This window comes from Astatotilapia calliptera, chromosome 14 (assembly GCF_964374335.1).
Source record: "Astatotilapia calliptera chromosome 14, fAstCal68.1, whole genome shotgun sequence".
Taxonomy (NCBI): Eukaryota; Metazoa; Chordata; class Actinopteri; order Cichliformes; family Cichlidae; genus Astatotilapia; species Astatotilapia calliptera.
The window spans coordinates 15,725,802-15,743,739 of NC_137435.1; the positions used below are offsets into that span (position 1 = coordinate 15,725,802).

General features: G+C 41.4%; 1 protein-coding gene and 1 long non-coding RNA gene across 3 annotated transcripts; one reads left to right on the plus strand and one right to left on the minus strand.

The window, feature by feature from the left end:
• Nucleotides 1–315: 315 nt before the first annotated feature.
• Nucleotides 316–16,530, minus strand: LOC113036647 (uncharacterized). 2 transcript variants are annotated; one of them, XM_080288924.1, is made up of 17 exons: nucleotides 16,056–16,530; nucleotides 13,730–13,761; nucleotides 11,126–11,158; nucleotides 9,845–9,916; nucleotides 9,292–9,321; nucleotides 9,093–9,128; nucleotides 8,635–8,676; nucleotides 8,491–8,540; nucleotides 7,500–7,552; nucleotides 7,179–7,405; nucleotides 6,801–7,054; nucleotides 5,229–5,354; nucleotides 4,414–4,549; nucleotides 4,239–4,286; nucleotides 4,071–4,142; nucleotides 3,636–3,923; nucleotides 316–1,558 (listed from the first exon to the last, which is right to left on the minus strand). In XM_080288924.1, exons 1-17 carry the CDS (start codon nucleotides 16,103–16,105, stop codon nucleotides 1,530–1,532), a joined length of 1,578 nt encoding a protein of 525 aa, XP_080145050.1. In that variant the 5' UTR covers nucleotides 16,106–16,530; the 3' UTR covers nucleotides 316–1,529. The 2 variants fall into 2 exon arrangements, with proteins under 2 accessions (XP_080145050.1, XP_080145049.1); XM_080288923.1 differs by lacking the exon at nucleotides 316–1,558 and adding an exon at nucleotides 2,979–3,155.
• LOC145420134 (uncharacterized) lies at nucleotides 13,990–14,993 on the plus strand. The gene is made up of 2 exons (XR_013901430.1): nucleotides 13,990–14,076; nucleotides 14,843–14,993. It is a non-coding gene; the product is annotated as an uncharacterized LOC145420134 (long non-coding RNA).
• Nucleotides 16,531–17,938: the final 1,408 nt, after the last annotated feature.

Below are 17,938 nucleotides of genomic sequence, written 5' to 3' on the forward strand. Positions count from 1 at the left end.
TTCGTTATTTCATCTCTTCTGCCAAGGCTACTGCCTGTTTCAAAATATACAAAAAGTAAATGAAGGGAACACCTGAACAATCTTAACTTTGATTTTTGTCTCGAGCTCGAATCCTACCCTTAAAGAACAGATGATTTTGTTTTCCACAGTATTCAGTTCTTCATGATCTGATTTGTTTCCTTTTATTTGAACAACGTTCTAATAATATTACGTAAAAACTAAGCAGCTGAAACTTGGTGAGACACGATCAAAAGCAGGAACTATTCTGTTTTGGTGTGAATTCGGATCACTTTCCTTAAAATGATGAAACAAACAGTGATTTCACTTGTTTTATGAAAAGTCTTTGGAGATTCTGACATGGTTTAAAAAGAAAAGGAAAAAACAACAACAACAAACACATTTGTAACAGGGATAAATTGGACTGTTAGTGGTATTTTTCTTTTAAGGAAACAACCCTTTTCTCTGAATGAAACATTGTGGTTTTCTCAAATAATGTTTACAAAAACATTTGCAATTGGTACCTGAAAGATTTCCACAGATGTTCCTGCTGATTTTATTGTACTTAATCGTACCTGAGGTCTAGATCTGCGAAATAATCCTCAAAAAACTGAATTAAAATATACGTTTCTTAGTTTTAGCTGCACTCACACAGGTAAAACACCTAAATTTATCCCTGAATCCCAACATGCTGCATTTTTGTTTTTCATAAAGATTACACATTTGGGGGAAAAAAAAAAAAAAAAAAGAAAAGAAATGCATTCAAGCCTCCGGAGGGCAGGACGTAATTCCCAGTTAAACATAATCAGCATCATTTCCTGGTCCTCGTGCACAGCTGTTTTACAGAGTCACGGTTATCGCATCAAATAAAGGACATGTAGACAAAAAACAGACATAACTGGCTTTAAAAAAACATGAGTGACAATGAAATGGAATCTATTTACAGGAAATAGTGCGGACAAGTTTACAAAAACACAAACTAGTTTCATAGTTCAGTCTGTAATTCTGTGGACAGTCATTTTCACGTCCACGTGATATAATGCCTAATTGTTTTATAAAAATTCCCACAAGCCCAACATTCAAAAGTGAAAGAACACACACAAATGGATGGATTTTTCCAGATGTCTTTGCAGTTTCAACACTGCAGCACCAAACATTTACATCTGTTACTGGCTACATAATTAGCTACTAAACATCTCAATGACCTCTACGCCTCTACTGGTCATTTTTTTTACCTGCTTAAAGATAAAGGTAAGCTAATTTATTTCTGTATCCTTAGATACAGCACAGTTGGTTCTGTACTCACCACAGAACCCAAGAAAACTACAGCTGACCTAAAGAAGGGAAACAAAAGGAAATGATTCCTTTTTATGAAATGCAGAACTATAAACAAATCAGTTTCATATCTAGAAAATATTCAAAGAGAAATGCAAACTGAAGGGAGACGTTAACTCTGCTCTGTTGTGTTCCTGAGATCGTTTCTTCCCGCCGATGATATCCAAGAGTAATGGAATTCATTTTCATTTTCCCTTTCACTTTACCGCTTCGTTAACCATCATATCTGAAAACAACAAACAACAAATAATGAATTAAGATTCTGTACCATCCTTTGAGTTTGAATTTTCAGTGCTCTTCACCTAAAGAGTGAAAGAGCTGCTGAGACAGTAATATTTGTACTGCAGTACATAGAATCGGTGGGATTGTCATGCATACTTTATTTAGGTAAGTAGCAAGAAGTTTCAGCTCATCGCAAACACAACTACTCTGATGAGTTGGCCTCTGGGAGCCTGTCCCATTCTACGGTTCCTGGAAATGAGCCTTTTGTATTTCGGGTTCCCCTGTCCTAACCGTGATGGGTTTTAGAACAGTTTTTTGGTTAGATGCCTGAAATAAAGTCAGTGACTAACAGAAGCTTGGAGTATTTTTTACAGTTTGTTTTAGAGTAAAAGTTGTTCGTTAACAAGCGGTTTCATGATCCTTCAGACATTCACGTCATCACACTGAACATGCCTAAGTTATAAACTCCGATGTTAGGATTTTACTTTTCTCCAAGAATCGCAAACTTGCGAGCCTCATTTGGTAAAAGATTTTAATTATTTACACCTATTAAAAAGTAAAAATATACTAAAAGAAAAAACCCAAAACACATAAAAGTACAAGAATTGGTCAAGATTGTCTTGCTGAATGAAACATGTACAGTCATAACCTTTTATTTCCCAGTTTTGTTTTGCAATTATCCACGAAGTGGAAAAGTCCCACTGTTTTTTTTGTTTGTTTGTTTTCAAAGGGAACCAGGTGTGGTCCTCAGTCCCAGGGTTAGCCTACAAAAATACATCAAATAAAATATGTCATCTCACTAGTACTGTATTTTTCTGGGCTTTTGGTGTATCCAGGGGATATCTGGACTAAGATTTTCCTTTCCACCAGCTAATATTTGTTTGACTAATGCAGAAAAACAAGATAAATCATCAGCAGACCATAGCTGATGGTTATCTGATGCATTTTCTCAAATGGCATCCATCTTTTGTGCTCCGTGGAAAGGACTGTTTATCTGCATGTAACCGAAGCTTGCTCAAACATTACCAGCTTATGCATACTGATAACAAAAGGCTTGTCCCTTTTGTACAGATTCTACATGAGCCTGTGCAGATGGCTATTTGTATACACTGCTCTAAAAAATGAAAAGGAACACTTTTTAATCTGAGCAAAGCATCAAGTCAGTTAAAGTTCTGGGATTTTGTCCTGGTCAGTTAATCAGCAGAGGGTGTTGTTAATCGGTTTCAGCTGCTTTGGTGTTAATGAAATAAACAACAGGTGTTGCAAGAGGAGGAACAATGAGACAACCCATAAAACAGGAATGTTTTACAGGTTGAGGACACTCGCATTTTTTCCCTCCTCAGCTAGGGTCAGTGTCACCGCTGGTAGCAGTTGGCCATACCTGGACCCAGCAGGTCAATACGTGCCTTTGCGATTGACCGGCAGAGTCTCAAGAGCATGGAGGAGATTCCAGGAGACTCTTATTTAGCAAGCTTACCCTGAGCACGTGTGAGAGAGGCTGGAGAAGCCGCGGAGAAGGTTATGCTGCTTTTAACGTCGTTCAGTTACCCGTTAACCGGTTTGGTGGTGGGTCAGTGATGGTCTGAGAGACGCACGAACCTCTGCAGGTTAGGCAACGGCACAATGACTGCAGTTAGATATCAGGATGAATTCCTTGAATCGTATTGTCACACCCTAGACTTGTGCAGTGGGTACTGGCTTCCTCCTGCTGCCCGATCACACGTGGAGAGGCTATGTAGGTGAATGCATTTATACCCCTGACTCGCTGCCTGACTAAATCCAATCGAGCACCTCTCAGGTGTTCAGTGATGCCCTAGTCCAGATATGGGAAAAGATCCCTCAGGATACCAAGCATGTGTGGGTCATACAAACTACTTCCTGCAATAAAATTTTGGTAACACAGACTAGTCTGCTGGATTATTTTTTTACTTTGATTTTTGGGGTGTCCCTGAATTCAGCCCTCTGTAGGTTGATCAGTTTGATTTTCCATCTAACAACAATTTGATTGGTTGACTTTTACATGCCTGCTCTTCACGAGCATTCATCACCATCTTAAATTGTTTAGGTTTGCAGTGTTGTACCTTGTAATGTCTGATGAACCTCATTTGGCAAGTCATCCAGCTCCTTCACACTTTCCAAAAGATTCCTAGCCGTGGCTTCTCCCGAATTCCTGTTCTTCCACATCAACAGCATCTTCAACTTCTGCATGGTCACATCTGTCTCTGCTGTCTGGATATTATCCAGCTCCTTGGAGGTAACATCTAGAAAGATAGCCACCTGTTTCCACTCCTTCCCGAGCCGCTTGGCCACCTGTAGCAGCTGCTTCTCTGACATGTCCTGGCCCTGAGTGGCCGCTGTTTTCACTCCATCTGGAGAAAGATGCACATAAACACATGGGTATTTGTTTTTAGTAAGATTTTAGGCATATCTGGAATAGTTCAGGTGTGAACTGTTGACTTGGCCATAAAGTTGTTCATGAAGTTTTGCTGAAATCACAGTCAGACACTTAAAGATACCTGGCTCGTCTTGCATTCGAGTTCTTTTAAAGGCTAGTTCGTCTTCTGAGGGGCTGCTGCTTCTCTGTCTGCCTATTTCAGAGACAGATATAACATCAGTTAATGTTTTCAAGCTAAAAACGTGCTAAAGTCTAATCGGATTACAAAAAAGTGAAAGAGCCAGCATACTGTTTGTCCTTTTCCGCGGCTTCTTCTCAGTGTTATCCACACAGTCACCTAAGGGAAGAGCAAAAGATGGACGTGGACCAGTGAATCCTTTTTGGTTTATTCGGTTTTCGGTCAACATAAACACAAACTTCCAAAAGACAAAAGTGTCTCCAAAGTAAGACTCATGCACCGGTACCTTCTCTGATGGTAGCAGACCATACAGTCTCCTCAGTGTTAATCTCTATGAGAGACAATTTAAATGGAGGGTGCTGCTCAAAGAAAGCCTCAAAGTAGCCCTTCATCTTAGTGACTGCAAGGGTGAATTTCAGTTCCTGTACAGAGACACACAGACACAACTTAGCTGTGTAGTCAGTGAAATACAAAAGCAAAATCTTATAAATGAGATCAAATCAAAAAGCACCTTTGGACAAGTCTGAACTACTTCTAGCTCTCCTGCTATTTTTAGATCTTTCTGTGGAAGTCCAGTTCTAACCAATGTGTCTTGTGCAGACATCAAACTTCACTGTCAACCTGGCGAGACTTTCCCGTCGTGGATTAGCAAAGATAATGAAAGCTGGCTTTCCAGCTATGGCCAACAGACCAAGTAGCATTTTCTAGTTAAAGAATCCACAGGAAAGGAACATGTTTGTCTTTCTTTTAGCCACCCAGATATTCATCAGGTTGTTTGTTGTAAATTTGTCATTGCAGACTCTAATGCTACTCTAATCTCCTCAAGTATCTGAGGGAGAACATTTGATGAAGTCTTCTTCTCCAAAAAATAATATTTCGTATTAGAGTCACCATTTTTGCACCAAGGAGAAGAAGATCCAGCTTGCCTTGCTGGCTGAATGTGGACAGAATGGGACTAACACTGAGCAATCAAAAATAGCAGCAGTGCTGGAAGCCGCCCTGAGGTGCACAAGGAGATCACATTGAAAGCCCAAATTTAAGACGTGTAAGGTTTTTGCTTTTTGATCCACGTAAATTGCAGATTTGTTGAGAGACACACACCTGAGGTTTGATGTCTCCCTCCGGCTCGCTCAGGAGACGATACGTTCCCTCGTCCAGCTTGCACGTGGGAGGCTTTACTATTTCAATGTAGCGAGTCTTGTAGCCCCGCACCTGATTCTTTATATCCTAGTTTTAAAAAAAACATAGCTGGAGTTCAGTTTGTAGGCAACGATGACAGAGAAGTTACTAAACTGAGGGCGTCTCATAAGGACTCAGAGTTCACGGTGAATGACGGTAGGACAGAGCGACGGGAAAACAGCAGCAATGGAAAAAAAGACATCATACGGGGAAAAAAATAATCAATGCATTTTTAGAAATAGCCCTTTTTTTAGGTTATAATAAATGAATGACTATTCACCAGCAACATCCTCAAAAACAAACACACATGCTCACAAAACCACAAACACTTCCTGAGTGAGTTCAGTAGTTCAAGTTTTTTAAAAAAAAAAGAAAAACACCAACAGCTTTACAGCTTTAATGTCATGTAGCTGTCATATTTACACGGTACACTTACAGTAACACAAACACTATTTTGGCCACTGACATTTTTCTTTTATTTTGATATGACTCTTTGTTTTAAGAAGATGAATACTCGAATCATTTCCCTGCACAAACCCTGCGCTTCACTGTAAATAACTAAATGACAGTTGGTTTACTAAGGCCGGTAGCACAAATTGTAGCTGAAATACAAAATCCTGGAAATCTGCACCATTGAAGCTGTTGGCAGTTCGACTAATTAACAAAAAGTGGAAGCTACATTTCGAACAAATTTCTACAAAATTTCAATGGTGAGGTATTTTTCTGGAGTTTCGTCCAGAAAGAATTGGCCGTGACTGAAAAACACAAGGAGACTTTTGATGGTCTCATGAATGGAATATTTCTGTGTGCTGCTCCTGCAACGAAGGTATTTTTGCTGCAGTTTTATTTTTGAACTCTACTCAATGTAAAGAAAAATTCCTCAATTGAAACACAGAATTTACTTTTCACTTTAAGAGAAACATCATGAGAAGTCGGTCAAAGCGTTGGCCGGTCGTGTTCTTCTAAAAGTGGGCAGTTAACGGTTTTATATCTATACACACACATACATATGCATTTTCTATAAATGTGAAACTGATTACTGTCCTCAGTCGTCTGGGTTTAGCATGTGCATTTGTTAAACATGTGTGTTTGTGGTCAGGCATGATCAGAAAATAACCTTGTGTAACCATGTGCATGCTGCGTTAGTGCAAGGTAACTGCAGTATTTCGTTATGGAACAGAAACAGATACTGGGAGGGGAAAGAAGTGCTGAATCCCAGTTACACTTTTAAGAATGAAAATAAACAAGGCACTTTTTTTAAATCGTGTCACTAACAATTGCCAATGCCCGTTTCAAAGAAGTGTGCTCTAACTGGATGTTGTGGAAATGAAGACAGAGATAGAGAAAGAAAACAGGATCCTGAAACCCGAGGAGGGTTTGGTTAAATTTGACCAAATTTCCAAAACCATATGTCAGGTTTGGAAATACACCGCAAGTCTACTGACAACCAAAACAGAGCTGGTTGGAGATCTTTCTAAAAAAAACACCACTTACCTTGATGTCAGACGCACTGTTTGTGCCCAGATAAACGTGGAAGCTGTAGCTGTTGTTGTCAGTGGTGAGCTGCTTGTAGACCAGAACCACCCCATGATGCTCTACAGCCTGGCTCGTCTGAATGATGGGACCAACGGGCGATAGGGACGTCACATTCCACTTAACGTGGCTCCCTGAGTGATCCACTGTAGGCTCGATGACTGGACGGTTGCCCTTTATGTGCAGGACACTGAATGTCATGTCATTGTCAGTATCTGTGATATAAGACAGAAAAACAACATTTCACATTTAAACTGAGTAGTTATTGTTGTACCGAGTCAGAACTCTTGCTTCATTCACACAGCGTAAATGTGCTGGGTGAATGCCCTACGAGCTTACGAGCAAGGCAGATGGAGTGTGGGAACTGGATGGACTTGAGGACAGACGCGTCCTTATTGACTGTGTCCACATTGAAGATGGGTCCAGCAAACTTCCAGGAGTCATGTAGAAAGGCGCCAAACTTGGACCAGGATAAGACAGAGTACCGCACAAGAACGCGCTCGGACGCTTCAAAAACCAGACCAGTGACCGAACACTCATATGTGCCCTCTTCTTCTAGCTGCACCCTGAAAGACACAAACACAGAGTCAGTGATGCTGAGCTATCAGAGCTGAACAAAATAAACGTGAGCATGATGCATGGAGACAATGTTCCACTTACTGCAACCGCCCCTTGGACAGTCTCTTCGGGGTAACGAGCTCACTGCCATGGCTCTGTGAAAAGCAAACAACAGCAAAGCACACAGTAAGGACAGAAACAGGTAAAAGAGTGTGCTACAAAGCAAGATTAATGGCTTAGCAAGCCGTCTCAAGCTTAAAATCAGAGTTTTCTGTGTCATAAAAGTGTTTTTTTTCCCCAGCTAAAACACCGTATTATATTATGCCAAATATAACCTGGTCAGCAGCAGGTTATGTTCAGAGTTTGGGTTTAAAATCAGCTGAAAGTGCCAAGTTTAGACTGATTCTTCTCTTCTCACAGAATGATTTAAAAACTACTGAATAAAGTACAAACCGTGTGTCTCATTGCCACAGGAATGTGCATGTGTTAGTTTGGTGATGAAGAAAATGTTTTAACGTAGCTACTAAAACAGAGAAAACACATTCGATCGATAAAACTAATTTCACTTTGATCTGCTGACAAACTAAAGCCATCTCCACATCTCCATTATTAGGCTTTGGAACAATAAGCTTTAAGTTTCAGAGGTCTAATGTGTAGCCGTCACCTTAGAAAGAAACAGCACAGGGAGCGTTTTCAGGGATGTGTGATAAATCCCAAGATTAAGGATTCTCTGCAGCTTTAATCTTTGTCTTATTTTCAACAGTGTTTACAGTGTTTTACATCATCTGATAATATTTCTGATTGGAGTGGGCTGCACTCCTGGGGTAATTTTGTGTGTAAAAGAGTGATATGACCCGTGAAACAATCCTTTTTTCAGGCCTGAAGCTTAATCTGATAACTGCCGCCTTGACACCCGTTATCTCTAACAGGGGTTTCAGGTTTTGTCGAGCCAGCTAACGCACAGAAAGCCTGGCTGTGTTGAACTTTGTTCAGGGTGTAACCCTGTGATGAAGACAGAATTAAGGGTCAGACGAAGTTAAACGGTAGCTGTAAAATCGCATTTTGTCAGATAGCACCTGGTTTCTGAGCTCACCTGTTGGACGGCTTTGCATTTTTCACAGCATGACTTGAAGGGCCTCTCATCTGTCAGCACACATGGCAACAAACGAGAGGTTATTCATGAGCCGGGCAACACTATCATGAGTGCAGCGTAGCGCATTACTTGGCATGGGCTTACCTTTCCCATTTAACACCCCTGCTTCAGGTCCAGCACCTGCCTCTGTGAGGTAAATGGATTCTGATCAGCAACTATCACATGAGAATCTTACAGGCTGAAATCCAATTTTAAGCCTCTGAGATATCCCACAAACAAATTTTGCAGCCAGTCCCAGGGTGTGTGTGTGTGTGTGTGTGTGTGTGTGTGTGTGTGTGTGTGTGTGTGTGTACGCGAGTGTGTGGATGTTTGCGAGAGGGTGGAGTGTGTTCAGTTACATTTTAGTTTTGATTCCTTAATTAAAAAGCCAGCTGAATCTGATATTTGTGACATAATTATGTAGTACTACTGCCAGTAAAACACAGTTGTGACCATAGACTACTGAGTCATCGCTAAGGTTTAGGCAGCTCCTACAAGCAGGCACGAACATCTACATGTACACAAACAAGCAAAATAAGAGTTTATTTCCTGGTGTGTCTTACTGTTTATAGAGTCTCCTGCATGGGCTTCTTCATTCTCTGGATAGGAAACAAAGCAAATTGAAGGATTTATAGAAAACTCTTGAAACCAAAATGCAACACATCAAACAGGCACTTCTGTTGACTTTAAACTCATTCATTTAATCAGCGGCAACACGAGGAGCCATGAAGTAGTGACTCTGGTGAGTCAAACAGATCTTACCTTCCTCTTCTCCATCCCTCTCAGTGCCTCCTGTTGAAAGATTAAATGACAAGGAAAAGAAGAAGCAGGAATATTAATGGAAATAGTTCAACTTTTTGCAGCATGCATTCATTTCCTGGGACATCTTTGAGAAAAATCGGCACTTTATAAACAACGCCTAATATAAAAGATACCACTAGCAGCTCGTTAACTTAGCACAAAGGGCAGAAGCAGGGAAAGGTCAAAACCAACTCTGCCCACAGCACCTGTGAAACTCACTAATTATAACAATTTATCTTGGGTTTTTCCCCCCACCTGATGACAAAACTTCAGTACGTCACTGCCCCAGAGTGTCATCTTAGCAACAGTTTTATTCAGATTAAACAACGTGTCGCTTAACGAGTTTTAGAGGAGCTGGAAGAATAAAGAAAAGGTGTTTAAATCTATCCAAAGCAAAGGTGACACTTGCTGTCTGGATATTCATATTACCAAGGAAAACAAGAGTGTGATTTTTCTCATTGTCCTTTCCAAAAAGAAAAATTATTCCATCAAGTTATGAAAATGTGGCTCTCACCATAAGCCTCATCCTCCTCTGAATTGTTGTCTTCGTCCTCTGAGCTCTCGTCGGTGGATGTTCCTGTGTTTTCTGTTCAACAAATCGATGTGCAGAGTATGTGTTAAAAGAATTTATCTTTAATAAAAAATAAAAGAGATTCATGCCACAGCTGGCTAAACATACAGTGCTGTGAAAAAAGGCTTGAGCACCACTTATTTCTTTTTATATTGCTTCCAGGGAGCCATGCGGTCTAGTCTTTTTAAAGTGGACTATGGCGACGGTTCTCCTGGCTTCCTGAAAGTCTATCAAAGATCTAAAAGACCTAATTTTCACTCTAGTTTTGTAACTTTATTTTCAGAAGAATGTTTTTGTTTGCTACAACCAATTTTTAAATTGTATATTTAGGACCTTTGTCACTAGCAGGCAGCCACAATGTTGTACCATCCCTTTAGGTGAATCTACAAAACAAATGTTTACACAGTTCAGCAGACATACAACAGTATTTTGCACCAGCAAGGTGATTCTCAAAGAGCTATTAGCCAAAGATTTGACATATTTCATCATGACGTACTTAAAAACAAATATGAGGAAACTGGCCAAAAGAAGTGGCAGAGCTAGAAAACCATCTATAGCGGATTAACTGTATCTGAAATTCACGTCCTTAAGAAATAAGAAAAAATACTTAAGAAAGGGGAAACAGGAAGAAAAACTTGGGGTGTGCTAAATTACACAAGAACTGCAAGGGCAATAGAGGCAACAAAATTTGAAAGATTTGGTTCAAATCATCATGTGAACAGAAGAGATGCTGTCATAGGGGATTTTTGCCAAAATTGATGGAATTACAAAAGCAGAAAAGTATCATCAGACTTTGATCCATCATGCTATGCCATCTGGAAAGAGTCTGGGGGCACAGCTTGACAATGAAACATATACATGCCAATGTAGTAAAAGCAAACCTGGATAGAAAAACACAGAGTGAAACCAGCATCAGTCATGGACTGGCCCCCCCAGAGCCAAAGAAGAGCTTTGGATGTTCTTCGAGAAGCGTGAAGAAATATTTCTGAACACTACTTGAAGGAATTACAAGAAAGCTGGGTCAGAGAGTTCAGGCTGTGTTGAAGAATAAAGCTGGTCATCCCAAATACTGACTTTCAACTCTATTTTTGCCTCAAATGTAGTATTTCCATGTGTGCTTGAACGTTGCAATAAACTGCTGAACCCATTTCCAATTTTGTAAACAAAATATAAAGAAATGAGGGGTGGCTCAAGACTTTTGCACAGTGCGATATTTGTGCTTACCTGAACCGCTGCTGTCATTTTCTGCCAGATTATCTGTAAACAGATTAGTGAAAACGTTGAGACGGCTGCTGGTTATTTAGAAAAATCTGATGCAATAATTTCAAAATGTGAGAAAATCCAAAAACATTTATTTCCCCCAATTTTATTACTCACTACTACACATATGTCATTGTGATTGTCATTATGGCATCATCACTACTACGGAAACTAGAATACTTTAAATGGTTTGATAATCAACCCCCTCTTTAGTCATACTGCCCAGGACCCTGACAGCTGTCAGAGAGAAAAAAGCTGCTGTTGTTTTACCAGAAAAGCAACCATAATCCTGCAGTAAAAATAGAAACAACCAATAGTATGTAAATCGAGGGAAAGCTAAATTATTCAGACCGTTTCTTCTTCTACTTCCCCCACAAAGAAAAACACCTATTTAAGAGAAAGTAAGCCTCAAGCGCTCAACACTCACATGATTTAAAAGTCAGAAAAAAGAAAAAAAAAAAAAACTAGAGTGAAGCATGTGATGCATCACAAAAATAAGTACAGGATTAGAACAGGTGCAGCCCCAGTGAGAAACCTCCAGTTTTAGTTTACTTCTAGGTTCGTGCAGTGTGTGGTTTTAATTCATATTAGTCACCAAAAAGCCCTGAGCAGGGCTGAAGTACACCAGCAGTTTTTTATAGATGCGTCATTCACGGCAGCTGAACCGCAGCACCCCGTGAACAAGCCTGTGATAAGTGCAATGCATTAACATTCTGGCACATTTACGTAGATGGGGTCCAGAGGAACTGCTGCTGCTTCTCTCTTCCCAGCAGCACTGACTGTCCGTGGACCGGGCCATGTGGCCGAGCGCCAGGCTGGCTAATGGATGGAGCCCCTCCTCATCTGGCCCAGAGAGTTTTATCTTAGACTAACAAGCAGATGCTGTCTTTGCAGCTCCGCTCACAGCGCCTCCCTCATCAATCTCTCTGTCTCACTTTGCTCAATCTGTCTGCCTCACCTCTCCCTGCACTTTCTTCTCCATGCCTCTCTCCCTTGTCCTCATATGCCTCCTATGGCCCATCTCATTCACTGCAGCTGTTGCTGCTGCTGCTGTCTCACAGCTGAGCCAGCGGGCATCCCTCTTATTTGTCGTTTGGGCATGGCTGCTTCCCTTCATCAGGCTGACAAATAAGGTGGAGAGCAAGTGCCCGCACAGATGCACACATGCAGATGCAATCACAAATATGCAGAGAGTGCTAGAGGCTGTGTGCAACCTCAAGGATTTGGTTAGTATTGAAAGGTGTTAGCTGCCATCTGCTGGCTGAAAACCATAATACAGGAAAAAAACAGAAAGAGGTTAATGGGTTCTTTTTGTGACTTATTAACTGACTCATTACTCCACCAGTAGATTTAAAGCTATCAAAATAAGTCAGCTTTGTCAGATCCATACTGGAATTCATGTTTTGGAAATATTATTTGAAAGACTGTAGATGTTTAGTGAATCTAAATATACATTTCTCCTACTTTAAATAAGACTAAACTACCAAACACTGGAAATGTGATATCCAATCCAGCTTCGAGTCAGGATCAGACTGATATCGATTTACAGTGTACCTGATATCAGAATGGTAACATACACTCGCTGGCCAATTTTTAAGTACACCTGTTGAATCGCTTGTAACCACAATCAGCCAATCGCCTGACAACAAGTCAAAACATCTAGGCACGTAGACACGTTCAGGATAACCTGCTGAAATTCAAACTGGGCATCAGAACGAGGAAAAAAGGTGATGTACGCGGTTTTAAACATGGAATAGTTTTTCAGAAACTGCTGATCTTCTGGGGGTTTCCTCACATAACCATCTCTGGGGTTTACAGAGAATGATCCAAAAAAGGGGAAAATATCCAGCGAGCATCAGTCCTCTGGCTGAAAATGCCCTGTTGATGTCAGAGGTTAGAGGAGAATGGCCTCACTGCTTTTTGCACCTCGTTACACTCGAGCTATCTGAATGCAAAATGGGCTGCAGCATCATCTCCCCGTTAGCTTAGAACACAGGATTGGACAAACATTGCCTGGTCTGATAAGTCTTACATTCTGCTGTTACATTCAGATGGCAGGGTCAGGTAGGGCGAAAACAAGATGAAAGCATGGATCCATCCTGCCTGGCATCAACACTTCTGGCCGGTGTAACATTTTCCTGGTTGGTGACCATCCCTTTATGACCACAGTGAACCTTTTTTCTCCATATTAAAAAGCTCAAATTATCTCACACTGGTTAATTAAACATGACTGTGAGTTCGCTGTACTGAAATGGCCTCCACAGTCACCAGATCTCAAGGTAATAGCGAAACTTTTGCATACGGTGTTACAAGAGATTCAAATCATGAAGCAGCAGCTTTCAAGCCTTTCATGCAAATGATATGGAAACAAGGACAGCAAACAGGAAAGGTGAGCCAGCTGGGAAAATATAACGAAAGGACGAGTAAAACAAAATACAAGAAGTGATAAATAGATGAGGATGCACACTTTTCAAATAGCAAGAGAACAACTGAGAGCTCAAAGAAAATGAAAACATGAAGAGCTGCTGAAAGAGAGGGCAGGAAAGCAATGAACCGGCTGGTGTTTACCTTTGTTCTCAGGTGCGGGGATATCGCCGTCTCTGTAAGGCAGAAGAGATAACATTCAGACAAATATAAATCAAACAGAATTCTCCAGCCGTGTAAGATTCAAAGTGCTTTTTTATTTATTTTTGTTTTTAAAAATTGTGCAGCTGCAGGATCACGCAGTAGCCGGTACTTCTCCTTTTCTGTACGGCTGAGTAAATCAGTCAAAGAGGAAGTGTGTGGCTAAACGGCCTGCATCACACTTTCTCACGAAACTCCCTTCTCTCAAACGTTTTCAAAGCAGTGTTGATAGCAAAGGAAAGAGCTGAGGAAACATACAGGCTGGGTCTGTTTCCCATTCAACAACTCAGGTTAGACTCTTTTCATTTATGGCTTTATCATAAGACAGCATCAAGCAGAGCGTAAATATGGCTGTCTATTTTCAGGGCCATTGTGTAATATTATAATCATACAATGTTAGCTCGCTAATTATTGACTTTAAGCACTTTGTTACTTTGTCCTACACATTTTTATGCACATGACAAGTTTTATCAAATATAAGCAAAAGACTGATAAACAGATCGCACCACACTAAACATCACTGCAAGCATCTGCAGTATGGTACTGCTCCTATATTCTTCTTAATGCTGCAATAATATATTCAGTGACAGCACTCAGACTTAGATATTAGATACCAGTCTTCCTGACTGTAAACACCAGCCGGTTCATTGTAAACAAAGCCAGACACGAACGCTGTCCAAGTGTTCGTATATGCTGTGTGAAGACTGGAGCAACCTGTTGATGCAGTCAGAGCAAGACGAAACACGCCTGTTCAAGGGTAAAAAAAAAAAAAAAAAGCCAACCCCACAAGAAGAACGAGTTCACCACCAGCATGTGTTAAAAGAAAAAATAGGTCAGCCTTTGTTTTTTCCTGTCTCACTCTCGCTCTGCTGCAATTATATCCAAATGAAGCAAATGAATCAGGAAGCCTGGATTATTACCAAAGATCAAGAAGTGATACTTTATTTCTTTTGCTTGGCGGCTGTTTCGCCTGATAAGGAGCTGAGGCTTTCCTTTGTTTTTAAACATCTGTCCAGGAAGCTGAACTTTTTTCCTCTCTCTCTTTCTCTCTGCAAGGTCATCTCATCAGCGCCTCTGCCATACAGTCTCACAACAACACCACTGGGGTCATTGCCATGGTAATAGTAGTCATCTCTTCCTGTATGAGTCCTCATGCCTCCTATGATCTTACATGTTTAGAAATTAAAAACATACTCGATAAATCAAACTTCTGTGTGGTTTGTCTGTTTGTTTCTGCTTAAAGATAAAGCCCGGATCATGTCACAGTCGCAACAGCTTCCCACAAACAGCACAGAGAGGAGTGCGTTTGTGTATAGATAAACAACTGTCACATAGCACCAGCAGTGGAACAAAAGAGCCGCCCTTTGTCCCGGTCATTTATTGTCCAGACTTTACTGCTTTTATTGCATTTACAGCAAGTTAGAAATCTCTAATCAAATCATAAAGTGAAAGTTGGCCTTTTCCTGCTATAGCCTCACAAACAAAGCTGGAGTTGGAATAATTTCTATCACATTTAACAGATTCATAGATCTTTAAGGTCTTTTGGCATCTGATCATGTGTTTGGGGACTTTTCCTGCCAGGTGGGGCGTGATGCCGTGCGAGTAACTCAGTAGCTCCGATGACAATGAGTCATCAGTATCACTTCACCTGTCTGTGGCTCACGGATGAACTGATGGTGAATATAACAGAATCACTAAAGACAACTGTATGAATTAGAAGAGTACAGTCGGTTAAAACCCGCCGAATAATATCTCAAAGCATCACCAAGCCGCGTGGGCACTGTCGTGTTTCGTTCTGCGCTGCACTTTAATGTGAGGCTGTGCATTAACGTGAACGAAAACCGATGTTTATTGTGTGTTTTTAATTGAACTAAACTGTTGCATAAGCTTTGCTTTACAGCTTCAGCTTTGGCACGCGCTACCAACTCGCTCGGTGATACGTTATTGTCACACACAATGTTTAACAACAGAGCGGCGCGAGCGCACAGACACCAACAAAGAGATTTTAAACAGACCGTGTTTGCAACGAGGAAGCGAAAACTAGGCAGACATATATTGTTGTTGTTATTGTTTCATGAAATGCACGAGCAGATGAGCCCCGAAAAGACTACAGCGACAATGACTCCCACTTCCTGTGCGTGGGGGACGAGAGGCGAGATTTTTAGCTCTGCATCCACGCCGATTCGCCCAAAACTGTTCACAATTGAAAAACACAAACCGCCGCGGATCGCGCACAGCAACGCTTTCCACTGATCTAGTAACAACTTACCCATCCTCGAGGTGGCAAGCCGCACCGCAGCTGGCCATCTCCGCCACCATCCTCCGTCTGTGGCCCCGTTATGCTTTCTCTTCTTCACTAGCGTGCAGAGGCTGCGCGTAAAAACACCTGGGAGGCAACATGAGCCTCTCACCGGCGGCGATCGCGTTCTGGGTTAAAGGGCTAAGCATTTATTGGGGGAGACCTCTTTGGCTGCATTACTTATTTCACATCATGCGTCCCCCAGAGTGTAGCATTTCCTCTTTATCGAGAAAAAAATAACTCGGTTTGACTCCCCCGGAAAAAGCGCTCACTTTCCTAAAATCCACAAAAAGGAAACATCAGAGTCCCCTTTTGTGCAGCCTAAATGTGGGATGTGTTGCTTTCTTTCACAAAAAAACGTGCTTGTTTGTAAAAAGAAAGAAAAAATACAGACCACAGATCTTCACATCATAGGACCACCCGAATGTCTTTAGAGCAGCGCCACTCTCAGGATCAGCGCTGCTGCGCAGTTATTGCGCATGAATATGGGCGGGCCTGCAGCATCCCGCCACAGTGCAGGCTTTGTGGAGTCTTGTTGATGATTGACTGCCCCACGCTTAACGCTTATTAAATAAGCGAGCTGCACAACCTGTGCGAAAGAAATGTTTACTGCTGGAAGCCTCAGACTGTCTGAATATGAATAACGGAAGATAAAAACCACACCGCTTAACTTTCAGGACATGCACAGAGTTTCCGCATGCAGAGGCCACCTTTTTGCATGAGTAAGCACAGCAGAGGGTCCCCTGAAGCGATCCCCAAAGATATTGAAAGAGATAGAAGGTGATGATGATGATGAAGCACAGTTAGAGGTTTATTCTAATCATTTATGTAATAAGTAAAACAAAGTGTATAATGAGGATAGTGGGAGCTGGACGGTTACTTGGTTTACTTCAAAATAAAACAGGCATTTATCTGAGAGACGTTCATTGCACTGAAAGGAGCAACCAGCTTCCCGTGATGCAACTAGGTCACTTTTGAGCGGGAAAAAATACGCCTGCATTACAGAGAGGTAACCAGCAGATGTCGCATTAGACAACAAAGCAAAAAGCACATTCCAACCTGATTGATGCACGCCTCTGATGTGAGGACTGATCACTGTCATCATACCATAAAGTTACAGTGGAATCAAATCAGAGAAGGTCAGCGTCCTATGGTGGATCTCGGCTAAGCACACTGGCCAGCAGAGAGAGCAAAAAAAGGGAGGAAGGGCGCTGTGTGTCTGTGAGATGTCCGGTGGGAGGAATGAGTGAGGGATGAAGGGCTTTCTTATTGATCTTCAAAGCACCTTTCTCCTCCCTCCATCCACTCACCGAGTTTGACGAGTGGATGTGTGGTTTATAGGCAAGAGAAAGGAAACACAGAGAGGGAGAGATGCCACAGACTAATGGGGGCATTATCCTAGTCTCAGAGTCTAAAGGGAGAGATCAGCTACTCCTCGCAGGGGTGAGACGATATCCCCAATACCTCAGGAAATCAGAGGAGATAAAGCAGAAGTGGTGGAAAAGAAGGGTGAGAGAAGTAGAGGACAGGAAAGGTCAACTTGATGAGAAGATAAGAAGAGATGGGGGGAAAGAGAAAATATAATAGGAAAAAGGGGTCAGTTAAATAGGTTAAGATGTAAATCATGAGAGCAGGAGGCACAAGACTTAAACCATAAACTCAATTTGTCACTCGAGTTGCAAAAACGTATAATTTAATATAGGCTAGTCTGGTATGAGAGTTCATTCGTTCATTCGACCTGACTTGAGACAAAAAGCCAAAGAGGCTAATGTCAAGTTACAACAGCAGTCGCCTCAAGGTGCTAGATGAAGATTCAACGACCACACCTGGTGTGGTTTTACGCTGACAGAGTT